The 26,647-nt window shown below is 38.8% G+C and overlaps 2 protein-coding genes across 3 annotated transcripts in view; one reads left to right on the forward strand and one right to left on the reverse strand.

Annotated features, from left to right (window-relative positions):
• The first annotated feature begins 9 nt into the window (after positions 1-9).
• LOC309710657 (arylsulfatase A-like) lies at positions 10-10,085 on the forward strand. Its single transcript, XM_082540322.1, has 8 exons — positions 10-2,184; positions 6,329-6,569; positions 6,701-6,919; positions 7,716-7,885; positions 8,288-8,412; positions 8,884-9,011; positions 9,095-9,197; positions 9,277-10,085. The coding sequence occupies exons 1-8, from the start codon at positions 1,964-1,966 to the stop codon at positions 9,561-9,563; spliced, it is 1,494 nt and encodes a 497-aa protein (XP_082396448.1). The 5' UTR covers positions 10-1,963; the 3' UTR covers positions 9,564-10,085.
• The window catches only part of mapk8ip2 (mitogen-activated protein kinase 8 interacting protein 2), a 28,371-nt gene continuing 11,622 nt past the window's right edge, over positions 9,899-26,647 (reverse strand). The window contains exons 3-14 of one of the 2 annotated variants that reach the window (XM_082540319.1): positions 19,044-19,283; positions 18,844-18,922; positions 18,344-18,547; positions 15,650-17,846; positions 15,258-15,469; positions 14,580-14,655; positions 13,784-13,956; positions 13,581-13,690; positions 13,376-13,498; positions 13,176-13,246; positions 12,986-13,084; positions 9,899-12,313 (exon numbers count right to left, since the gene is read on the reverse strand). In XM_082540319.1, coding sequence (XP_082396445.1) covers positions 12,241-12,313; positions 12,986-13,084; positions 13,176-13,246; positions 13,376-13,498; positions 13,581-13,690; positions 13,784-13,956; positions 14,580-14,655; positions 15,258-15,469; positions 15,650-17,846; positions 18,344-18,547; positions 18,844-18,922; positions 19,044-19,283 — 3,657 coding nt within the window. In that variant the 3' untranslated portion in view covers positions 9,899-12,240. The remainder of the gene's footprint in view (positions 12,314-12,985; positions 13,085-13,175; positions 13,247-13,375; positions 13,499-13,580; positions 13,691-13,783; positions 13,957-14,579; positions 14,656-15,257; positions 15,470-15,649; positions 17,847-18,343; positions 18,548-18,843; positions 18,923-19,043; positions 19,284-26,647) is intronic. The other variant, XM_082540320.1, reaches the window with a different exon arrangement.

Here is a 26,647-nt window from a genome sequence, read left to right on the forward strand (position 1 = left end):
ACTAAACAATGAAGACAACAATAAAGTTTCAGACATCAATCATATATTTTCAAGATGTATTTTCAAACCCATGAAAAGGCAAATGATTTTTTTGTTTCCGTTGAAACTCACAAGTCTTTGTTTTGAAAGATACAAGATCAGATATGTTGTTCTGTCACATACTCTTTTTCATTTACTCGCAATAAAAGGTCGGAGCAGTTGTCTTTTACTAAAACACAATGCAGGCAGCCTGTGTAGTGCATAGACTGTCATTTATCCATAGTGGCTCTCCTGCTTCTTCTCTGTAACTCATGGAGAACAATTAGATGGGTCTGGAAAACACCCTCAAATTTATTATTATTTGTGGCAAACATATACCAGTCATTACTGAATATTTGTTTCTAATGATTTTTAATGATGCTATAGGTGCTCCATTAGCTCTACCAGACTAATGACTGACTCATTGTTTACCTGAGCTGAGCATGACAGCTTGGCTAGATTTTTCTTTTTGTCTTAAATATAACATGAACACATTTGATGGAAAAGCAGGGGCATCGCTGCCTCCTTCCAGGGTTGTTGTTCCCTGCAGAGATTGTTAGAGTGCTCTGTGTTGGAGAAGATTAGATGAAGAGAGCTGCTGCAGCAAGGTACTTTTTCAAAATCTCTCACTGACTGTTGTTTTCTTTGTTTTTCCATCATCCAACAGCTTGTTTCTCCCTTAGGTTAGCACTGTACAGAGATGTGAAAGTGAATGATAAAGCAAAGTATCTAGTTCCCTAAGATGGCAACAATGGTGCAAGACAGCACGCAAGCTAACTGATAGACATATCACACACACACCATTGTGTATGAGGACTTCTGAGAAGTTCATAATGACTTGGTCAAACAATGCTTGCATAACCCTAGACTTTCCTAAACTCCATTGTGTAAAATGTAATAATTTTATGTGACTGGGACTAGCTTTCTAACCTCCATTCCGACTTGCCTCCATCACTATCAAAAACATTACCTTCCTCCTCACACACAGACTCACACGCACAGTTGTCTGTATGCAGAACGTACAGCACATATTAAATGCTCCCATGCCATGTGTTTCTTCTTTTCACATGATGCCAGCTTGATTACATGCAGGTAGAGTCGCACTTTTGTTTTCCTGTCCACCTCACAGAAACATGTATGTGAGAATACATAAAAAAATAGCTCCTGGTACTCTCTATCATCATCAGAAAATCAGCTGCCACATTCATTTGGATGGACAGGGGGATACATACTGGACTTTGAGGATAGAAACAAAGTATCGAACAGCGTTAGTATAGATCTGATACTGATACAAGTGTTGGTATCAATACTATCGATATTTGGATCAATCTACCCACCTCTATACTTTAAAAAAATTCAGCAAGAGGGCTACATGTCACCAGCAGCTTCACATTTTCTCTCTCTATAGCTGGATGGTGCAAAAGGACTAGCAGCTCCTGTCCCTCTCCTCCTCCCTCAGTTTGCCTCATCATCATTTTCTGATATTATAATTTACTTTAGAATAGAATAGAATGCCTTTATTGTCACTATACAGTTGTACAATTTGTGGCCTTGCAAAATGTTTCAAAAACCGCGTCTTGGTTGTCTGTAGAGCTGCGACTGGCCCACACGCGGCGACTCTTGTGGTTATCAACTGAGTGAAGAGCCGTGATGCATTTATACAGCCGTATTTCGCACATCACTATGACAGGCGGAAGAAGAAGTAGTTCCTGCCAATCATTTAGACAGTCCCAATAATATAGTTACTTTCCACTGTGTTCCTATTAATCACAAATTACAAATTTACCACAAATTTCCTAAATATCGATATTTTGAAATAAGAACTGAGTCTAGATCACAAATATTTGCTATCGGAAGAATCGATATTCCCGTATCGATCCGCACATCACTGTTTATAGGGATCTGACGCTTCCTTACTATCAGTCAGACTTAAAGACGGAAAAGCATGGGATCCAGCTGCTTCGCCTTTTTCGGTATTTTACTTTTGTGCACCTGCTCGGCTTCACCGCCGAATTTCGTCCTCCTCTTCGCTGACGATTTAGGTTTCGGGGACTTGGGCTGTTATGGACATCCTAGTTCACTCACTCCCAACCTGGACCGCCTGGCAGCTGAAGGGCTCCGATTCACAGATTTTTACAGCACCTGCCCCGTGTGCACCCCGTCCAGGTACCGGTGTAATCAGTACTGACTGTTGGCGTTTGTGAATAAAACAGAAATCAATCCGAGACTTAGCTCAACAGTTTTTTAAAAACTTTAAAGTAATGAAAGTGGCCGTGAAGTATGTTAAGGTTCTGTTATTCATTTATTTTTTGTTTTTTGTTTTGTTTTGTTTTTCAAGTCGATTTGATCCTAAATTATTCTATGAAGTTGTAACTGACAAATTATTAATGGGCTCATTAATAAATAAGTCATTTTAATGGTAGACTGCGTTATTGTATATATTGTGCATTAAATAGTTCTGCATTAATCCACTTAATATCTTTGTAGAACTGTTATGTTATATTTATTGCGGTTTCTGCTGTCCTCTTGGTCTACATTCTTGAAAAATAGATTTTTTAATGCCAATGAGCATTTTACATTCATAACTAAAACATATATAAATGCCTCTTTGCAAAAAAACTGATTCTGAACCTCATGACACAAATGTTCCTCCTGGCTTAAAATTGCTTAATATCATTGACGAGATACGTTTAACATATGTTTCAAAGGTTATAGGCCAACCAGTCATTTCTAAGAGTTTATTCTAGCAGTTCCAGCCAACATTGCTCTCTTCCAATTTGTCCTTAACTTCATCTCACTCTTATTGCCTGTTCTTATTGTCCTTATCTTCAACTTCATGCTGCTCTGTTGTATGTTAATTGCCACTTGGGGATAAATAAAGTCTTCTGATTCTGACATAGCTATTGAGGTCCTATAGTAATATAAAGTATTATTAAAATGGGAGAGGAGTAACTTTCTTCTAAAACTGAGTATTCTTGGTTTGAGAAATGGAAGATTGAAAACTTTTTCCAGTAAATTAATAAAAAAATAAAAATAAAAATACATTTTTTTAAATTTAATTAAGAAAAAATCAACAGAAAAGAGGGAAGACTTGGGAGAAACTGAGAATGGGGGGCTAAAAAATACTGAGACGTGTCAAAAACAGGAAATGTTTATGACGGGTGAGATAACGGTGGCATTGGGGAGAGAATGATTGGACACTAGGAAGAGAACATCAGAGTTTATAGTTTCACCTGGCAACTTCATTCAACTACAAATAATGCTGTAGTCCTGTGCTTTGATGCAATGTTTCCCGCTGCAGAAAAAAATAGTGTATTAATAATGTATTAATAATCAATATCAATAATATTCCAGTGTTCAGTCTAACAGCCCCAGGTTTGTGGCTCAGAGTTTTAGTCGCCCATGTATAATTGTATTGTGCTGCAGGATGAGACAAAGAAACCTTTTAATTTCTATATTTGTAAGTATTAATATAACTTAATTCATATTATATTTATATTTTCTATCATCTAAAAATCCAAAATAATGTTACTTAAGCCTTCAAATAAGTATGGTCTCGTACACTCCATGTACCCCCACCCAATGCTTGTTGCAGCTATTGCTGCCATATAAGATAGGACAGCTGCTGACAGCCTGTAATTTAAACATTGTAGACTAAGACCAAGTTAACATTTCATCTGCATATATTATTGTAACTTCTACAGATTTACTTAGATTTGATTGATGATAAGGTGGTTTGATGTAGGACTCCTGCCAGCTTTTTCACTATAAATGTTTAATGGTGGTTACAGTAACAAGCACTGCTTTTGGGGACCCTAGAAAAAAAAATTACCCACTACACTTGAGGTCACCTCTTGGCAGTGACTCCACCTCTTTGCTCCTCAACATGTGTGTATACAAAATCAATCTTGTAATCAATCTTTTTATAGAAAAACCAGGGCCTACATGGGCTTAATGTAATGCTTGTCATCCACAGGCATGCTCTTAGATATATTTCTATTGCAGGTCTGTATTTAGTAGTAAATGTGTTAAGAGTTGTGATAGAAGAGGTATGCAAAGCTTTGAAGAGCCCCGACACTCTGCCCTTTTTTATTGATCTATCAAAAGCCTTTGACACTGTTGACCATGGCATTTTATCTCAGGGGCCATTAGAAATATGACTTTCAGACCAAACATTTGGCTGGATTTCAAATTACCTTTCCCACCGTGGCAGTATGTGCAGCTCAATGGTCTCTCTTCCAGTTTTTTAAATGTCACCAACAGAGTGCGGCAGGGTTATTTACTTTTTATGTTAATCACTTGGGACAAAATCTAAATGCGTCTGTCCATTTTTACGCAGATGATACAATTATTTTGCTGTTGTGCTCATATTGTCAACGTGGTTTTCGAAAATGACAGTTACCTTTTGGTTGAATACAGTCACAGAGTCAGCTCAGACTGGTTGTAAATGCTGAAACACAAAAGTGCCTGCAGAAAGAGCATGCTTGCAGTACTCCCCTCTCTTGTATCTGCTCAAGGCATTATTATTGAAACTGTGGCCTCATACAAATACTTGGGTTTTGTGATTGATAAAAATCTTTCCTTTAAGCCACATATTGACTTTGAGCATCGCGTCAATATTTGTTAATGACTTGGGACAAAATCTAAATGCATCTGTCAATTTTTACACAGCTGATACAATTATTTACTGTTGTGCTCATACTGTCGATGTGGTTTTTGAAAAATTACAGCTATCTTTTGATTTTATACATTCATAGTGTCAGCTTTGGTTTTAAATGCAGTAAAAAACAAGGTTGTATTTTTCTCAAATACAAAAAGCATGCTTGCAGTACTTCCCTCTCTTGTATCTGCTAAAGGCATTTCTATTGAAACTGTGGCCTCATACAAATACTTATATTATTATCAATCACAATACAATATTATCTGTTTCTCTTGTTGATATCGCCTTTTTTTACCCCTCCTAGATTATGATGATACAATTTACATGTCTCTGCACATTCTGCCCATCTGTGTACTCTGTTTTATCACGGGGCATTAAGATTTATAATTGGCTGTAAACCTTTAACACACCATTGTACTTTATATTCTTTGGTTTACTGGTCCTTATTGGCCTTACCCAGGATGGTTCATTGGTATCATCTTATCTATAAGTTTGTGGTTTGCTTCCCTGTTATTTATTAGATTACATGTCACATAAATAGTTTAGTCATAGCCTGTGGTCTGGACTTTATTACATTCACCATGCATCAGTTCATACAGAGCTCAGAAAGAAGGTATTCTCCTTTTCTGCTCTGTCGTCATGGAAAACATTACAGAAGCTCTCTCAATTGATTTCACTTGCAGACTTTAAAAGACATAGAAATTACTTCGTGAAATCATTGCTGATAACCTGTTTTTTGATATGACTGCATAAACATTAGCCATTTGTGCTTTTTTTATTGTTTATTTTATTGTTATAGTTTTAATATGTTTGTCCGAAACACATCTCTTTTCTACATAAGACACTGAGTCTACCTGTATAAATAAAGCTCACATAAAATACATTTAAAAAATGAAGCATTTAAACAAAAATGATTTTTTAATTAGGTTTTCTTAATGATTCGCTGCAGCTTGAATTGATAGATCTGAGGTAATGAACATGGATCAGTTTAAATACCTGTGGTTAACCGTACAAAGCAACGGACTTTGCACAAAAGTGGTGAAGAAGAAAGAGCAGGCTTGGTGGAGTAGGTGGAGATTAGTATCAGGGTTTATTTGTGATATTTGTGATAGCACAAACCACACATTATCTCCTATGAGGTGTGGTTTGAGATCAATGACACTAACAAAAAGATATTAGGTGGTGCTAAAGGTGGCAGCGTTGAACAAGACTTTCATTGGGAGTGACCAGCATAGAGAGAATGTAAAATGATTTTTCAGCTCAGATTTAAAGACGGGGGGTGGTAGGTGAGATGGAGGAAAGCAATCTGCTGTGGTGACCGCTGAAGGGAAAGAAGAAAAGATTGCTGTGATTCTTCGATGGAAGAAAAGCTTAGATGACGGAATTAATATTTGAATATAGAGTAATTATTTTCAAATTTCATTAAGTACATGAAATTTTTGTTGCTGCCTCTAAACTTTTACTTTGACATGCAACCAAAGTGATGAAATCTTCCCTACATGTCCTGTAGTTTTTCATCTTCCATTGTTGGATGAATTGATGCAGTGAGTTTCTTTAGGCCGTTTTCCTAAGTGAAGTAAGAGTATTCAAAATTACCCCACTATCTTTTCCACTGTTAATTAACTGCCTTGTTTGTTGTTTTTTTCCAAGGGCATCATTGTTGACAGGTCGCTATCAGACCCGGTCAGGAATCTACCCAGGCGTGTTTTACCCAGGATCTATAGGTGGTCTTCCTCTCAATGAGACCACCATCGCTGAAGTGTTAAAGCCCCTGGGCTACACCACAGCGATCATAGGAAAGTGGCATCTAGGTGTTGGGCATAATGGCATGTTTCTTCCAACCAAGCAGGGCTTTGACCATTTCCTGGGGATCCCATACTCCCATGACATGGTCAGTGTGTTTCCAGTCTGTGCTACTTAAAATTGCTTCATGAAATTTCTTTTCTTTGCTATATTCACTTTACTATTCTTCACTCTGTACTGCTGTCTGTTAATTTTTCAATCTTGTCTTTTCTTCCCCAGGGCCCCTGTAAGAATCTGACTTGTTTCCCTCCAGATATAAAGTGCTATGGAGTGTGTGATATTAGCAACGTAGTCGTCCCACTAATGGAGAATGAGGTCATCAAGCAACAACCAGTCAACTTCCTGGATCTGGAGAGGAGTTACAGTGACTTTGCAGCCAACTTCATAACCACATCGGTTGAGAAAAAACAACCATTCTTCCTCTACTATCCATCACATGTGAGCAACAAGAGCAATCTGAAGAAAATGCATGAATTAAAGTGTGCAAAATCAACCTTCTATTGAATGCAATCAAAGCTTTGGTTCATCAGCTCTTTGAATGCCTAAAAATGTGTTTTCAAAATGGTAAATATCAGGATAATTCAAAATTTTCTAGTCCTCTGGGGGATAGATTCTGGTCCCTCAATAATCAATGTGATGTGCAATACCACTGATTTCCTTTCTTATCCCATATCAAGTAAAATCAGAGCTGGTATCAGTGATACTCGTCCAATACCTAAGCTTTGAACAAAAACTTAATGTGTTTGGAAAACCGAAAGTTCTGTATTTCAAACTATATGTTCATAATGAGTACCAGAAATCAGACTTCTTCTTCTTATTGTAATTGTGAAGAATTATCACACAAGAAACAAACAAACCTGAAAAGTCAACTCCTGCATTTTAAAACATTCAGTAAACAATTAAAAACAAATGTGACTGATAGAAAATAATAATAAAGTTTAAAAACATTTTTTTATATATATGTCATTATCTATGTTTTGAAATAAACAATATAAATATCAAATATTTTGAGTTGTTTTTTTTTTATTTCTTAAAGCCTACAATGACTATTTTTGATTCTAAGTGTCTGGAAAGGATTCCATCATAAACTAAATTTTTTTTTACCCCAAATTACTAAAATACCAATATTCTAATAGGGGAATTGATTCTAGAACATAAATATCTGGTATCGGAAGAATCAATATTTTAGTATCAATCTTAACAACACTAATAACCACTTGTTTTCTTGCTTCAGCACACCCACTACCCCCAGTATGCAGGTATTGGGGCAGCTGGCCGATCTTTAAGGGGTCCGTACGGGGATTCCCTGTTGGAGTTTGACAACACTGTAGGCCACCTGGTGGAAACTCTGGAGAGGACAGGAGTGATCAACAACACATTGGTCTTCTTTACATCAGACAATGGGTTGGTTTTCAGTTTATTATCATATTTGTTGCTAATCTATGAACTGTATTTATTGTTATTCCATTTTGGTATCTCATTTAATGAGCTTAAAAAGGTGACTGGACTTTATGTTTAAATCTTTAAAGATCAAAGAACACTAATTCCAATCTTTTTTAAACTCTTAAGACTACTGTGACGTGTATGACTGAGACATATTTCATTCAGTGACTTAAAGACAACAATGAAGAGAAATGCACTAGAGTTTTGGAGTTTAATTCCTCATGCTGACATTTAACCACCCTCCAGAAAAAATATTTTTCCTCTGTTCAGTAGTCAAGTTTCTAACAGTCTTTGCACTCTTGTGATAATATTGCATTTATCATGTTTTATTAAATGGTATCTGTTTTCTTTCTCTGCATGTAGGCCTGAACTGATGCGCAGGTCCCGTGGAGGCATTGCTGGTCCTCTGAAATGTGGCAAAAGTACCACATATGAGGGAGGCATGAGAGAACCTGCCATCGCCTACTGGCCGGGAATCATCAAACCAGGTCAGGACATTTTAGTGGTCTGCAAAAAGTCTAGACTACATTATCCTTCAAACACAAAAAATCCTGACCCATCCTTGATCTTGCCACACAGTTTGGTTACATTTAGTTTTACCTGCATGGTTTTTGGTGCCAGACAACTTGATCACCATTCAGATGGTAGGATCAGAAATTGCTATAAATACCATTTACAGCCAATACAGCATTTCAGGCTGTTGGTTGTGGTGCAGTGGTGTGAGAAATACGTTTGGCACCTTAGTACTAATTGAGCATATGTCAAAGCCTTTCTGCGATCAGAACCTCTGAAGACTGTTTGCAGCACCCTGTGTAATCTAATGTATGACTGTAGTTCTGAAGGTGTTGTTTGTTTATTCCATGAGCATTGCCTCTCCCTTTTTCCAGCATCAAAGTATACTATAATGAAAACAAAAATGTAGCCTTTAGTGATTCTTTTTTTGAACAAATTGTTTGAAGGTGTTACTCATGAGATGGCCAGCACTCTAGATATCCTCCCCACATTGGCGCGCCTGGCAGGAGCTGAACTACCACAGGTGATGCTGGATGGGGTCGATATGACGGATATCCTCGTTAAACAAGGAAAGGTAGGAGCATTGTATTTAAAGTTGTGCAAACACTCAAATAATGAAAAAACCAAGCTCGTGTGTATTTTCTCTGTGTTTTACAGAGTAAAAGGGAGACCGTGATGTTCTATCCTGTAAATCCCAGTGAAGACTATGGCCTTTTTGCTGTAAGGCTGGGGAAGTACAAGGCCCACTTCTATACACAAGGTACTTATTAATTATTACATGCTCACACTGTCAAACTTTAGCTGGTCTTGACTCCTGCTTGTTCACTTTTGTACATCAGGTGCTTTCCATAGCAGTACTACACCAGACAAAGACTGCTCAGCATTGCGCAAGACTCACGACCCTCCTCTGATATTTGATCTGGAGGCTGACCCATGTGAGCATTATGCTCTGCCAGTAGATACACCTGACATCCAATCTGTGCTGCAACAGGTCAAGACAGTTAAGGAGCAATTTGAATCCTCCATGGTGTTTGGAGAGAGCCAAATGGCAAAAGGAAAAGACCCCAGCCTCGAGCCTTGCTGCAACCCTGAGTGTAGCCCCAAACCTAGCTGCTGTCAGTGTTGATGAGAAACATTGCTGCAGCTCCTAATGACAATAAAGAAAGGGAAAGTTGAACTGCAGTGCTGCTCTCTTGTAGAGAGTGGAGTTTTAATTGCTAGAAATTAAGAAGCAGTGTAAAGGCAATGTGCTTCCTTAGTGAGGAGATGATTTTCCAAGATTTAATACTGTCTCAATTCAGAAATAATGTTTAACAGTGTACTGTATTTTCTTTCTTCTATGCTTTGAGTATTTTATTCTTTGATTTTTTTTAAAATTTATTTCCACTTCGGGAATTCTTTGTAAGCCCTTTTCACTCACACAATTAGGATTTAACCAAACAATGAGGACAACAATAAAGGTTCAGACATCAAGCATATATTTTATTCATAAGACCAAACCCATGACAAGGCGAATGATTTTTTTTTCTTTGTTTTCCCTTGAACTTTACAAGTCCTTGTTTTTAAAGATACAAGATAAGATATGTTTGTTCTGTCACATACTCTTTTGCTCTAGGTATACAGTGAAGAATCCTGTTAAAGTAATAAAGTCAAAAGTTGATTTAACTGTTGAAGTACTTCTGAGCGGCTATATTGGACTAGATCTTCAGTGGTTGCTCTTGTGTAGCTGTGTGAAAAGAAGTATTTTAACTAGGCTGTAACAAGATAGAAAAACAGAATCAGAGGCAAGTAGATACAGATCAGAGATGGGTCACACTGTTGGAGCTCAAATGCGATTACTATAATCGGCAAGACACAATAATAGTTTTCCAGTGGCAGCTGACTGAGTCACTATTCAGCTCTAACAGCAGATTGGTCAGTAGTTTGGTTGTGTGTCACACACTAGTGATGTCACATTTCACAAATGTGCCCTAAACGTGCTGCTGCTGAAGCCTGTTTGTAGAGAGTTATGGAGTCTTCAGGAACCTGAATGCCAGCTGTGTGACAGACTGAGATTACACCGTGTGTTAAAACATGAAAAGACACTGAAATAAAATTATTGCAGATCACAGATATTTGTGTGTTTTTCGTTCAGGGGTTTTCATCTGCTCGTGATCTTTTTTAAACTTCTTTTTAATTCATGTACATATTCATTTTCATAACATACTCAACATAAAGGACACAGCACTATCATAGATTTGCTATTGTATATACACGATCTAACTGACAGCAATACATATGTAGATAATACCCTCTCTCCTGCCATGTCAACTTTCAGTGAATCTTTAACACTGAAATCCTGCAAATAGGATGTGTTTTTTCTGCTGGACTGACTGAAAGCAGCATAAAAAGATGCTAAACAGTGTCAGAGAGAACAATGGGGGTGATTGGGGAGGTGGGCTTCAGCTACTCCCACCTCCATATAAGGTGCTTGACTGCAAGCCATGGTTTGACGCTCCAACCTCCTTCATTCACCTATTGTGTGACAGGTGAATGAAGGTATAATTAAACGTGGAAACGCATCCCTCTCCTTGTTCACCATGCTTAAACATTAGATAAATGCCCAACCATTAACAAAAGTGTAAATCTGACATTTTAAAGGTTTGACTCCACTGGAATACCACGTATCAGCAGGACACTCCCCTATCAATCAATCTAGTCATTCCTTTTACCTCATTGAAACTGAAATGGAGATCAGGAAAGCACTGAAAGGCAGAGTTAAACAGTCAGAGATGTGAGAATATGGCTTTTCAGAGGGCCTTAGCTTTCTTTCATCTAAAAGTGGCATCAGCCATATAAAGCACACACTGATCTAATATTTTGCAACTGTACCAGCTGGATGACTTGCTATTGAAGCTCTAAGAGCAGTGCAACTTTGAGAACAGGAGGGAAGTAAATTTGCTCTGTCATTCAGATTTGCTGAGAGTTACTGTCCCTAAATCCAAAATGAATATATCTGCAGAGCAAATGACATTCAAAGTTCATCTGAAGTCAACTCATCGAACCGCTCTGAAAACTGCAGTTAATCCTGTCAGAGCGATACATCAAAAGCAAGAACAAAATTTCCCACCTTCAGTCTCAACTGTGAGCATTTCTTAATTAGTCTGAATGAGGTGCCTGAATGTCTACTCTCTATACATGTATTTACAACACACTACGATTTGTACACAACACAGGGGTAAGCTTGGACCAAGGACCGCTCGCTGTACTCTCTGTCTCTCTCTACTTTGCTCCAATGTCACTATAAGTATAAATTAAATGACCTGTTTTTCAATATTGAACAAAAACATATATACAGTTAACTCAAACGCCGACGTCTTGATTAGACACCATTCCTTTACTGATTGTTGAGCTGCTTGCCATTCACTTGGATATGTGTATTTCTTGGTGTGTCTGTGTGCAGTAATCCTACTAGCCATGCATTGAAAAGTGATACAGCAGTAGTAGGTACATTGTTTTCATCTCAAAAGAAGAATCTTGAAATAAACAGGTGCTCAGCATCTTAATTTTTATATCATAGAAAAAGATTAACTAAACAGGCAATCAATCCATTGAGATCATGGAAATAAACAAAGAGAAAGGGATGAATGAAATCAGTCAGATGTCTAGCATACTGTAGAAATGAAGATCCCAGGTTTAGAGGGACAGAAGAGTATTTTACAATGGAGCGAAAAAAGAAAATCCCCACTGACAATGCCCTCTGGTGGCAAAATTGATGAACATACACAAGCTGTGGAGGAAGAAGGTTGTCATGGCAACATTTCTCACTCCAGGTAGATGTCCTCAGTGGGGCAGGCGTATTCCAGATGCTCTTGGTAGTACTCCTGGAAGGCTCGTCTGCAGAAAATACAGACATATGAGGACTAAAGATTTACCTGTGAGATAGTATTAGATATTTTTAGATTCAGTTTTGTACGGCTGTTTAGTGTTTCTGATGTTTCACAATGTTTGTGTGAAAAACACAGAAACAGAAGTTGTTTTTCACAAGTTCTGGCTGACTTAATGGCGAGAATCTGATGGATGAAAGATTTCTGCCGCCTCCTCTTAATCCAGCCTCAGAGAGTGGGCTAATGTGCATCTTTAATTATTCAAACACATTGTGGCTGAATAATACATGAGTAATTCTGCTGCCATTTAACCTTATACAGGTACACACACATATGGCTAGTGTGCAAATAACAAAAAACCCCCAAACTGGATTGCTGTCAAGCATTCTGCAAAAGAAATTTGTAATAAAATGCACTTTAATCCAGACTTTGAGATCAGATTCCAGCAAAGATATGTGCAAGTAGTAGCTGAATAGTCATTTTTATTACTTAAATATGTCAAATTAAGCACCGTGGCTTCTACTGTAATATAAAATTTTATTTTTTTAATGTATTTGTTTTTTTAGTTAAAATACATAACAAATAGATTTTTTTTTTTTTACTTTTTGAGTTCTTTTTTTCCTTTCTTTCTTTTTTTTATTTTTGTAGCTACGGCCCTCAGCGGGTGTGGAAATGGACATACCCGACACATTCTGCTACAGGTCGCATTGACTCCTGGGACACAAACACATGGCAAGCAAATCTGTTCAGCATTGGGTGCTTAGTGATGAAGCCAAAGTAGCTGCAGAGAGAACAAAACAGTGTGATGCAATCAGTCGGATGTTACACTGTACGGTGGTAGCAGGATGGGCAGAAGATGGATGTTTGATTACCAATTGTTCCTCGGATGGCATCCACAGAATGAGATGTTCTTCATCTGGAAGAAGTGACTACATCTGTCATACTAAATATAGACAGAGACAGAAAAAAAAGTAGAGTTCAGTCACTGATGAAGCAGTGCAACATAATCCCAAAGCAGAGGGACAATCGATTACCTGAGTAATCATGTCATTTATGTTTATTTGTCTTATACCTCATCAAGGGATTCATATTCATCCTCCAGGCTCATAATCAGTTTGACTCCTTGCAAGCTAATCTCCAGCTCACATAGAGAGGGAGGTCGCACATGTACCGTCCGTTTTCTCGATATTGCAATCTAACACAGAGAGAAACCACATTTGTATCCTGCCCATAGTAAACAATCCATAATAGTAAAAGTGTAAATGTGCTTTTCTTACCTTCTGCATAGCAGCACAGAGAATGCCGTTGCCTTGGTGATAAGGTACCTCAACAGACCCCAAAAACTGCACGCTGAAAGTTTCAATCCACGCTGGATTCCTTTTCATTCCTACGGAGTGTAATATGCATAGAAAATGTGATCGTTCTGTGTGTTTCGAATAAAAAAGCAAAAAGAAATAAGCCGCTGTATTCTTGCACTCACCCAGCAGCTCTTTGGATTGACCTATAACCTCATGAGCATAGAAGGCAGGGAAGATGCCCCTCTCCCCTGTCCGCATGTTATAGCCTCTGTACCAGTAGTCGTCCTCTTCTTCCTCCACGTATAAGGGATCATCCACATCCAGCTCCAGCTCATCTGCATGCCTAGGAATGAACCTGCAGAGGGCAGCAGAGAAGTCAAGGAAAAAAAAGGAAACTGCCTTTGTAAAAAGATGTTTCCTTACATGATGTTCCTGCTCCTATAAACCTGAGTTATTTTGATCTTTTATGGGTTTTAGGTGACTCCCTGTGGGAGGCTTTGATGAAAAAGCTGGGAAAGAAAAATAATAGGGTGGGTAGAGGAAGGCAAAGAGTTGTAAATATGGGGTATTTTGAATGAGACCTATGGTTAAAAAAAGTGAAATTATTTGTACACAACATGTACTGTGTAATACCGAGGCACTGTTTGCCTTTTCTCTTCTTGTCGTTGTCTTTATGGTTGGCAAAGAGACGCATGTGATGTCTTTGTCTTCCTCCCCAAAATAATTAGTGTTGCCCAAAAGTTGTTTCTGTTCATCTGGACACGTTTTCAGTGGGAGAAACGTTTCGTCACTCACGTGATTTCTTCAGTCTCAGCTGACTGCTTGGTTTCCCCAATCTTATAAACAGTACATTTGCATAATGATTCAAACTATCACCACTGAAGGAACAATGGGCTGGGAGGTCAGCCCATTGGGAGGTTGACCTCCCAGCCCATTGTTCCTTCAGTGGTGCTAATTTCAGGCTTGAGTTTGTTTTACCTGTAGACTGCTCTGTGTGTCTGGTCCCTCTCTTCTCCATTGATGGTACAAGAGAAAAGTCCAAAGGATTCTGTGCCTGCATGGGAAACAGATATGACTGAGATTATTTTAAAAAAAAATGTTGTTTTTTCTGTAACCTGTTGTTTGTTGAGGAACATTTATTATGCAAATCTGTAAGGTGAGCTCTAAATGAAGGGTAATGGATTATATCAAAAATGCAATGAAAATGGGGCTGTTATAATGAGCTTTTTTATTATGCAAATCACCCTTTATTAGAGATATAAATCTTGAGACAAGAGGTCTGCCTGATGATGTTCTGGTAGAGCCCTCCCATCAGTCGTGTGTGGGCACCCTGCCATATTTAGATCACATCTTAGTATATCATTTTGACAGTGATGAGTTGAACTCTAATACATTATTCATTCTAAGGGCAGGCTGTGAGTGGATAATTTTAGAAATAATGCTGAAGGAGTCAGGATTTTTGGACAGAGCCAGGCCAACTGTCCCCCCAACCTCCCCCCTTTTCTTATCCTTAATGTAAGATGACACCCACCGGAGCATCATCTCATTTTTAGGGGTAATATTTTAAAGCAGTCTCGATCTTCTCTTTTACCTCTCGGGAAGAGATAAGAATGAACACTTTCTTAAAATAAGAGAACAGAATTGCTTATGACTTACTGGACGAGCGGGAGGTGCTGTTGACAAACACATTGAGAAATTTCTTGGAGAAAGGGAGGTCAGCTTCGGGAGAAGAGTCTTCAGAAGAGCTCAGAAGCTCTGGCCTCACTTCCTCCTCCTCATCATGACCATAGTCCACGTTAGCAGTCCCCAAAGGCTCCTCATCGCAAAGAGTTGAAAGCTCACTGTCATCACTCAGAACAGAAGTGCACCTGAGAAGGCAAGTTGAATCCCAATTTAAGGCGTAATAAACATTTGTAATGCAAGTTCATGTTAATATAAGGTGCACAATAAGGAAAATTGTTCCAATTTCATAACTAAAGGACAGATTTTTGTGTCAGACTCAGTAAACACTCAATTTACTGGCTTTCAAACATATTATCAGATCATACCTTTTAAGGCTGACCAATTCCAGTGTAGTATTCTCATCCACCACTAGTGTGTACTTCATGGAGTCATAGGCCAGTCCATCGTCTTCATTTGACTGCCTCAGAGCCAGGTCTTTCTCACACAGTGGGAGGTCATGATCAGGTAAGGGATGATTCTGCACGCTGGAATCAATGGGTGGTGAACTGTCCAGCTCTAAGTCGCTACCTCTACGGGACTGCTTCCTTAAGCCACCTAGGAATGGATAAGAGTCTGCATCGTCCTCTTCTTCATCATTGTCTGTGGAATAAGTGAGGCTGAAGCATCGGTTAGTCTGAGCACTGGGTATGTCGAGTGTCAGGCTGTGTTTGACTTCTGTGATACGCTCGAGGGAGGCTGAGGAACGGCTCGTTGGCTTGGGCTCCGTTTCTCGTCCTTCATCTTTGTCGCTGATCACACTCTCACTAAGGCTGGGTGAGTCGAGATCTTTCCTCCCCTCCAACATCATCAAGTCGTTATTGGGCTCAGGATCATCTTCTTGTCTCATCGCATTCTTAGATGGTTTATCTACAAAGTTCTTGTCACAGTCTTTAGTAGTATGCAAAGAGCTGTTTGCACAACGCTCTAAAATCAGTGGGGTTATGGTATCAGCGGTTGGATTGCTCATATAGAGATGAGAATTTATCACTGTTGCTCCTTTTGAAGACTGCATGTCAATACTTCTTGATTCTTCACTTTCTTTGTCTCTTTCCTGTGATCCATTCATTCCAACTTTCTTAGCTTGGTCCTCATCATTGAAGCCATCTCCATCTCCAATGTCGGAGGATGGTGAGATGGTATCAGACACAGACACTTTCCTCTTGAAACACTCCTCAGGACAGCTGATTGGGTAGGAGCCCTCCGAAATCATCCTGTTGACCAAATTGCTAAGCAGCCATGGAGAGTCCGAGTTCTCACTCAGGTCATCTTCGCTTTCAGATTCAGACTCTCCTTCACTTCCATCATAATCATCTGAGCTTGGCATTAGCCTGGGCCCCACTGGCAGGTAGAAGGAGCGTTTGAAGCTCTCTAGGCTGTGATCTGGTTCTATCTGCAGCACCATCTGTCTGGAGAGACTATCCTCACTGCATTGAGCTGGAGGAAGAGTCTCATCTGGGTCAGCTTGGTGCTCACAGGGCAGGTCTTCATACACATTCTGCAGCCCTGTAAGAGCTTGACCATCATCGTAGGCCTCATGGGGTAAGATGGGTGAATCAATGGGAGATGGTGTAGCAATTGTGGGTGAGGGTAGTGGGGATGGAGAGGGTAGAGGAGAGCCTTCTTTGATTGGATCTGGCTGACCTAGAAGTAGAGATGTTTTCAGACCAACAATTCCACTGTCCTGCTCCAACTCTGTGTCTGGATCCAGTTCCTGATCTGACGTAGGTGAACTGGCCTCCTCGATGGAGTTGGTAAGGTGAGATGAGCGTCCACTACTACTTTCATCACTGGTCAAGTCCAGCTCTGTCTCTGAGATTGATGAGATCATGTTGGAGACAACGGGACCACCACAAGCAAATGCTGCTTCCAGCTCCCCTTCAATGTCAGAATCAGAGCCTGGAGAGCTGAGGTCTTTGTCCTGGTCTGAAGTCACATAACCCCGTTGGTTCATATCTGCTATTCCTGGGTCTGAGGATGGAGAGGTGGAGTCGTTAGCTGCTGCCTCCACATTAGACGCTTCTTGAGCATCTGAACTGTTGGACTGGTCGATATTTTCTGAGCGGCTAGATGAAACATAACTAGAGAAGGAAGCTAGCTCAGAGGGTTCAATGGAGGGGAACTCCACATATGATGAGTGATTCTCCTTACAAACCATATCGTAGGCCTCCTTACACATAAACTCTACGTCAAAGTCCTTCTCCAGCTCCTCGTCAGACAGGGGTGTATCTGCACCATCGTTAGCTCCAATGGGTGCGGTGGATGACAAGCAGCGGCTGGTTCCATCTGGATCTAGGTCATTCTCTGGCTCCATACCTGACTCACTGGTGATGGTGTAGGTATCAGTAGCACGCCGGTTTGAGTGCTTGTGGTTGTGGTCGCTGTTGAGATCGTGGTCCACCTCTGTGTCCGAACACTGGGAATGCTCATCTAGGGAGGGTGCTCTGGTTGTCTGTACTGAGGGATCAGCCTTTGGATCAGTAGCATCACGAGAACATGGGTGAGACTTATGTTGACCAAACGAGCCTATGATGACAGGTGAAAAAAAAAAACAGAGATTAGAGGCTGGTACGTGATTTTGAAGTTAATTATGGTGAGATTGCATAATGAAATAAGCTGACATGTGAGAAGAGTTTACAATTAATGAGAGCAGATGAGAATAAAGCAAAAAAAAACAATGATTGTCAATGTAAAGAAATCCACAATGAGCTGAAAATGGAAAGCAGCATGAACAAGTCCAGCAAAAGTTTCATTGTCAAAACCATAAATATATATATATACATATATATATATATATATATATATATATATATATATATATATATATATATATATATATATATATATATATATATATATATATATATAAGTATTAAAAAAATATGATTTGGTTCATGAGAATCAGCATACGAGATTTTTGCTGCTCTTGTGCATCACTGAAGTCAAATTCACATCACAATACAGCACTAAATAGCAGTGATCAATGAGATGATCTAAGCTTGCTGAGCTGGCCTTCTTGTTACCGTATTCGGGCCTCTCTCGCCTGTTGCCCTCCATGTCGCAGAGGAGGGGCCTATGAGGAGACTGGGGGTTTCCGCCCTCCCCTGTCTGATTTAGTGGAGTACCTTTGCTCTGGGATCCTGGGACCTGGGATATTGGAGAGGCTGGGCACTGGCCTGTCACATGGCTACCATCCTCCAGACATGAGTGGGTTGGAGACAGACGACCTGGAGGTACAATAGATTTTTATCCCCTGTGTGTTATACAGTTCATAATAGTATCTGAATAGAATTATCATGTGGAACAATTACTAAACAAAAATAGCATTAAAATCCAGTAGGATGGTCTTTCTATAGGATTAATAGATTAGCCTATTATTTAATATTAGTTATACATTTTAAAGCTTATACAAAGAATATATTTGTTTTGTGAAATAGAAAGCCAAATAAAAATATAGAAGAAAACATACAGTATAAAGTCACAGCATTTTTTTTTTCAAATAAATAACTAATGATGTTCTAACCCTGTGAGGCTGGGTTGCGCAAAGAGTCCTGCCAGCTTCCTTTCTTTGGGGATAGACTGCTATTGTTGTTCAGTGAATCCTAAAGATGGCAGAGAGACAAACACTATTGTTAGTGATAAATTGCAAACAACTATTTCAAAACACATGTCAAACAGTTTGTTGATGTAATGTGTTTGGAATCAGAGCCTCAGTATGCTTACCTGCGACACAGCAGTGGTTAGGTTCAGTGTGGTGGGTCTGCTCTTTATGGTGCCAAGAGTAGGAGAAGGAGGAGGGGAGGCTGAGGGGGAGGGAGGTGCATCAGGATCAACCTCTTCATCCTCTTCCTCTTCCTCCTCTTCATCTTCATCTTCATCATCAATCATCTCAAACTCTTGAAAGTCGTCCTGAAAGGAGCAGACTGGGTGGTGTATGTCATTCTTCTCCAGAATAAGGGAGTCCTGAGACACACAGAGAGAGAGAGTGATCCACATCTTTATTATCAGCGATATTATTAAAGCATCAGCTGTTCTGACAACAGAAAAGAAACAAGGAGGAGAACAGGCCTGTCTGAGAAATCAGTAAAATTAGAGGAGCAATATCAAGGAAAGAGAACTAAACATATACCAACACCAGCAGTGATCAGCTCCCATGCACACTCATGAATACATGAATGTGTGTTTGTACATAAACCAAAGAAGTTAAGTGTGGCCCTCAACAATGTTTTGTACAGCATTTTTTAAAAACATTATAGAGTATTTTATGATTTTTTTAAATATAATAATACAACAAAGAAAAATCATTTTATAAAGAATTATTACAGTTTTGTATACATAAAAACTATAGCTTGCAAAGCATGCAAAAAAAAAAAAAAGTCCATAATTAAGGCTAAATCTTCACTCATAATCCAAAGTTGAAATGTCAGCTGACATTGTTGGGCTTACCTTTTAGAATATAAGTTTGTTTTTTTTAATGATGAGAACTCAAAATAATTATTTTAGACCTGGATTAAGGGTTTGTCTAATGGGGTGATTTGAAACAAAGAGAATATAAATGTGCTAGAGCTGTAAAGGAGCACAACAGATAAGCTTTACAATATGTTTCAATCTTATTTTTGAGTCTTCAGACCAGTTTTTGCATAAATGCTTTTAATGATTTTCTTTGATTTCTTTTTCCTGTGTGAACAGATGATTCTACAGCATTCCAGAAGATTATTGATGGCTACTGAGATATTTAACCATATAGTGGGTGTGTATGTACACTTTTTATACTTTTTTCCAAAATAAATTCAAATTTTTTCACACAGTTCTTTTTTCTAAGTCATTAAAGACATATTCTGCACAGTTATTCCACCCTGGAAAAGGAACAGCTCAAATAAATCACTAAAAGCCTAAAATTAATGACATTAAGGCACATGATAAACATTTGACCACAACTGTACAAAGTCACAATGCAAAACATTTTCAGAAAGTCAAACAGCAGACCAGTAAAGTCGATGAACTGCTCAAAGAACAAAGCGGAGACGTAATGCAATGATTAAGGATAAGGAGGGGTGGGGGCCGCTGACATGAAAGTGGATCAATCAGACGCGTCTCAGGTTTCAGCTAGTTTACCGGAAACCAATGTAGTAAATGACTTTCAGGTTTCATAGGCTACACATTCATTGGCCTGCTTGTGTGTTTTGCTATACGTTCCAATATGTACTGATGGAGCAAAGGTAATAATACAGGCTTAACTACTAAACTATGAGACTAATTCTCGAAGGGCTGTCGTATGAACATACATTTTAACATATTTTAAGTATTTTTTAAATAATATAAATGCCTCAAGTAGGACTCGAGGCTGCTCAACTACAATCATCTCTACAAAATATTTCCCTAAGGAACTAGAACAACTGAGTAAAAAAACCAACACTCATGCAAGTTTTTAAAAAAGAGCATGATCACTCCACCAAATATTTGTGGGGGTTTTTTTGGGGGTTTTTTTGTTTTGTTTTAATCTTCTCTCCCCTGCTTTGAATTTTATAATGGAGTTCCAAGGATTGATTTGCCTGCTTGTTTATTTTGGACAGCACAGCAGTTTCTCCACCTCTCAGTGCAGTCTGTTTAATGGAGGAATCAAAGCTCACTCTCTCATCCATCTACCGCTTACAGTTCTGCTGATGCTGGATGCAGCCACTTTGTGCCACAGCGACTGAAACGCACACTCAGTCTATACCCATCAAGTACACGTGATATTGCATATCAACATCTAATTAACATATCTATTTTTGCATGAGTGATCTATTAAGATGCAATCAAATGTTTGCAGCAAACACTGAACCATTACTATCCATCACTGAGGATATGTGACCTATAACTCCATGAGTGTGTAAAAATCTACAGATTCATCAGTGAGCTGTGAAAATGTCACATCTGCCAGGGAAAATACTTCCTGCTGTCAGGAGACAAGGCCACCTGACAGACAGGCAGGTAGAGAAAAAAAGAAAAACTATAAATAAGAGTTGTACGTTGGCGGCATTCAATCTCCATGGTCTTCAGCTCCCAAGGCCATCCCCACTCACCCTTTGACTGTCCCTCCCCTGTCACTCAGCAGACTTGAGCAAGCATGCCCTCATTCATAGTCATGTTAAACAGCTCTGTTCTTACATAGCAGTTACCAAAGAAACATAGCGGTTACAAAAAAAATAGTTGGAGAAAATAAGCTTTTTGATCTCTAATTAAGAGACGAGAGCCTTGTTCAGCATGGCTAACTCTATCTACTGATTCTGCTGGTGCTGCATATCAGAAGATCAGTAAGATGGCAGCTCCATTTTAAACTAATTCCCCAGTGGAGTGAAAGGAAGCTTTGGGTTTCATGGAGCTGTGCACTATCATGACTAATGACAGCAGAAACTATAAGAGTAAGTTATCATTATAGAGTCGCCATTATAGAGGTGTGGAAAATTAAGAGGTCATCAGCAACCTATAGAAGGCATGTATCTGATACAAATCTAAGATAATTAACACTAGCTCCCTAAATGTTTAGGGCATGCTGAACCTTTATTCTTTGCCCAGAATAAATTTTCATTTGGTTTTGGGATGAATTATGTATTTAGAAGTGTCTCTTTTTATCTATACATTCCTTTAAAGTATAAAAAGACATTTCTTTTCCACAGGCACAACTGTAAAAGTATAGAAAAAGCCATTTCTCCTATCTAGAATAGAATAGAATAGAATTCAACTTTATTGTCATTGCACATGTCACAAGTACAAGGCAACGAAATACAGTTTGCATCCATCCAGAAAGTGCTTTAGCCATAATATAGATATATTACAGAAATGGGTCTGTTATAGGTATAAGGGTACAAAATATGGGTCTATTATGGGTATGTTACAATGTACACGGTATGAAGGTATGCAATGAATATGCTATAACTATAAGTATGTACAGGCTGTCTGTCTGTCTATCTAATTTTATCTGTCTGTATGTGGGTGCATGTAAAAGTGTATGACACATGATGGACTCCATCTTTCAGTGTATCATTTATATTTCCACATTTTAAAATCAGAGTTGCATCACAGCTGAGACACAGGCACCCCTGCTCTGTCACATACTGAATTATGCATGTGCTCATGCCATTCAATCAGGGGCTCTGGAGAGGCAGAGATGCTATTAGAAGGACAGAAAGTCAAGAGTCAGGAACAACGCGAGGCAGAAAAGAGTTGTGTGTTTGTTTGGGTGATACACAAATAAAAGGCTTGGGATTGTGGTCGCTCTTGTTTGAAAGCTTGAAAGAATACCATCAAAGTGAACCAATAGTGACATTAAAGATTGTGGAAACAGACAACTAGGGCCAAAAGCGCTGTAGAATTTTGACATCTGGTTGCGAATAACTGCTTCCTCGATCAGAAATCACATGTGTCTCGTTGATTTGGTCACGTGTGTGTGTGCCTACCACAAACTCAAAGTGTTCTGCAGATTAAGACTTGAACACCATAGCAAATTAGAATTAATCAGAGTGGGGGATTGGGGCCGCAGGATAATCTCACTGTTCAGATTGGCTGTTCGTCCTAAACATCAAAGACGTGCTGCCCAATATGAGCAAATCGTGCTGACATCAAAACCAAAAGCTTCTTTCTTCATCAGCACAGTGTGGTGCATGAGGAAGAGACTGATGTTTCTGCTGATGAGGAGCTGCCAAACTGTCATACACCCTACTGATGCAGGCAGAATCAAACACCATGTGAAGCACGATGTGCATGAAATTCTCTCTCTTGCCCTTCTTTCTTTGTTATCTACACATACACAAACACTCAAAGGGCAACTGGGTGTGTGTCCAATCTATCCTATGTCAGCAAGATTACTTCCTTTGGGCAGTGATGTAACATAACGAGGACCGACACTGTCTCTGGCCTGTGCTTTCTTGTTTGTGAACTGAGCAGTCAGGGCTTCTGCTGTTTTGCATCTGATGTCCTCAAGATCCAAACCATTTTTAGGTATACTCCCAAATGTAATTATCACGTACTTACAATCGACCCACACACTCAGCAGCTTAACTTAACAGAGACTATAATTATTATTCCAACAGAATGTCATGACCTCATCATGACCTCAATAAACAAAATACCAGCTGAAAATATTTTAATGCTGAAAAAATTACAAAGAAAACAAAATATTGTTTCAACTGTACCAAATGTAAAATGTGTGAACTGTTAAACATTAGGTCTCTCTAGTTCATGGTAGTAAATTATTAAATACCTACACCACCTTCCGAAAACCTGATTACACCAGGATGAATACGTTAATTTAAATGAGTCAGCACAACCAAAAGTCATACTGTCAGAATCCTCAAAGCACAGGCCGAGGTGGAGGAATGGCAGCAGACTTTGTTGTAGCCTAACAATAAACCAAAGACCCAGACACTTATTATTCATTTGAAAACTATTAGCACTGCTTTGGAAAACACGCAAAAAAAGATCAATTTTAGCTGTTATCTATCATCCACCTGGCCCTTATTCAGAGTCTGTATCAGATTTCTCAGACTTTTTATCTGATTTAGTGCACAGATCAAAAAAAATTGTTAATATAGGAGATTTTAACATTAATGTAGATAAAATAACCACCTCTATTTTATTTATTTGTTTATTATTATACTCAATTGTCTTTTCTTAAACTGTAAATGAGCAGTTTTAATCATTATTGCATATTGTCCTGACGTGTAGCAGACGAAATGTTTTTCCCACTAAAAACGCTACGTCCAGATGAATAGAATCAACTTCTTTGGGTTTATCTAGTAATGACTTCATGAATGACATATCAGTAAGTACAGTAGCTTCAAAACTACTAAGTCGTGATCATCTACAGAAGAATGAAGAGTTTCACCTTGGATTTAGGGTTCACCATAGCACAGAAGCAGCACTAGAGAAGGTTATAAATGATCTTCTCATGGCTTCTGACAGTGAACACATCTCCATACATGTCCTGTTAGACCTCAGTGTAGGATTCAGTACTTGTGGTCATATCTAATATTTTAATACAGGGACTAGAACACACTGTTGGTATTAAAGGAAATGCACTGCAATGGTTTGGATTGCATCTATCTCATAGATTCCAATTTGTTCATGGAAATGGGGAGTGTTCTTCACACATGAAAGTTAGCCATGGGGTTCCACAGGGTTCTGTACTGGGATCAATACCTTTTTCATTATGCTTGCTTTATTATCTAATATTACTAGAAAATACTGCATACAGATGTTACCCAGTTATATTTAACAATGAGAGCCAGATGACATAAATTAGTTGCTTAAACTATAGAAAAGAAATAAAGGCCTGGATGTCCTGTAATTTTCTTCTCCTAAATTTAAATAAAACTGAACTTATTATATTTGGCCCTAAAAATCAGGACAATCAGCATTGTGTCTAACCAGATACTTACTCTGGATGGCATTACCTTGGCCTAAAGTAACATTGTGAGGAACTTGGGAGTCATTTTTAACCAGGATATGTCCTTCAATGCCCATGTTTCTTCTCCAAATATTTATTTATAAGTGACTTATGTATGTATGTATGTATATATATGTATATATTGTACTATTCTTAGTTAGCGTATTGTCTGTCTTGTCTTAATGTTGGTTTAAAATGGAGCACTGTAACAAAAAATAATTTCCCCCAGGGATCAATAAAGTATTCTGATTCTGATTCTGATTCTGATTCTGATATAAAACGTTATGTAGGACTGCTTTCTCTTTATAATTTCCAACATTTCTAAAATTGAAATTCAAAACTAGTTTATGGATTTCATCCCTTTTATGCTGGACTACTAAATTGATCATTATTGGATTGTCCTAAAAGTTAACCTAAAGAGCTTCCAGTTAATTTAAAATGCTGCAGTGAGAGCAGCAGCAGGGACAAGAAAGCAACATCACATTTTTCCCATACTGGCTTATCTTCATTGGCTCCCTGTTAAAGAATTCTGATAGAGGTTTCCTCCTGTTAAAATTAAGGGGTTTTTTGTCATGTTGCAAAGTGCTTTTTCATATGGGATTGCTTGGCTGTTGAGGTTTTCTCCCGAATACTGTAGGGTCTTTACCTTACAGTAAAGACTGCCAGGTAAAGACCTGGAAGTGAGTGGCACCAAGTAAACAAACCTTTGTGTGTGCATGTGTGAATGCGCGTGCGTGTGTGTATCTATGACATCTTTGAGTAAAATCCACTCTCTGAAGTCTCCTTCTCTGGAGGTCTTCTTAGATGTTATGCAAAGACACCTCTCTTACAGAACAGCTTTGCCAACTCTTCACATAATGTGTTTTGTTGGTGGATTAAAGTAGAAAGAGCAAAATCTAGCACAGATTTATGCCAGGAGCTTAACCCTCAAAACCAACCATCCCGGAGCTAAATCCTCATTCCCAGGCACCTCGGCAGGGAAGAAAGAAAATACAGAGAGGGAGGCTTTAAGGGGAAAAGGGGCAGAGAATGAGGAGAGAATGTGAGCTCCGTCTCTAAGCAACACTGCGTAGGGAGGGAGGGAAAGACACTTGGGAGGGAGGAAAAGACAGAGGAAAGGAGGTTGTCTCTGCATAGCAGCAAACTGCACTGGGTCACCCACCCTCTGCTGCAGCCATGGCTCAACGCCACCAGCATAAAACATTTATATCCCACAGGATGGACAGAGGAAAATATAGAGGCTGGTGGTATAAGATTAGTTCTTAGAAATGGTGTAATTAAAGCCTAAGCCGTTCTGACATGTCGGATGATACAGCTAATGACTCAATTATTTGCTTATACTTCAGCACAGTCGCTTGAATGTGATCCTTATGGGAACCCCTGCTTTGAATTTCTATTATATGATGAAAGTAGTTCAGAACCAGTATGTATGCAATTTGTTTGACGATAAGTGCAGAATGTAGAGAGTGACTCACTCTTCTAGTGAAACAAAGCTGTTGGAGCTATCATTTTCTTCCTTGTGTATTATAGCTATCTTACTGTAATGACTGCAATTCTGGTGAGGAAGGCTTCCTTTACATACAATTCTGAAGGTATAGAGATGCTTAAATAACAGATCCAAATAAGCTGTTCTGAACATTTAATCCCTATACAAACGAAGTTTCCACCCTTGATTCTCATAAAATTATATTTTTGTCATGTCATTTTTCTGCTGCTCTCAGCTTCATGTTAGCATTAATCAACTAGGATAAACAGTCCCTAATTGTCTCTTCATGTAATATTTCATTACATTAATTATTTTGCAGATCTAGCACATATGTACATGCACATAACTTTCCTTGAATGTCCTAAAATGGCCATTTGAAAAAAGGGATAAGACTTGCTCTGCTTAACTTGTATA

The sequence above is a fragment of the Aulonocara stuartgranti genome, assembly GCF_965226115.1.
Source record: "Aulonocara stuartgranti genome assembly, chromosome: 7".
NCBI classification, from domain to species: Eukaryota; Metazoa; Chordata; class Actinopteri; order Cichliformes; family Cichlidae; genus Aulonocara; species Aulonocara stuartgranti.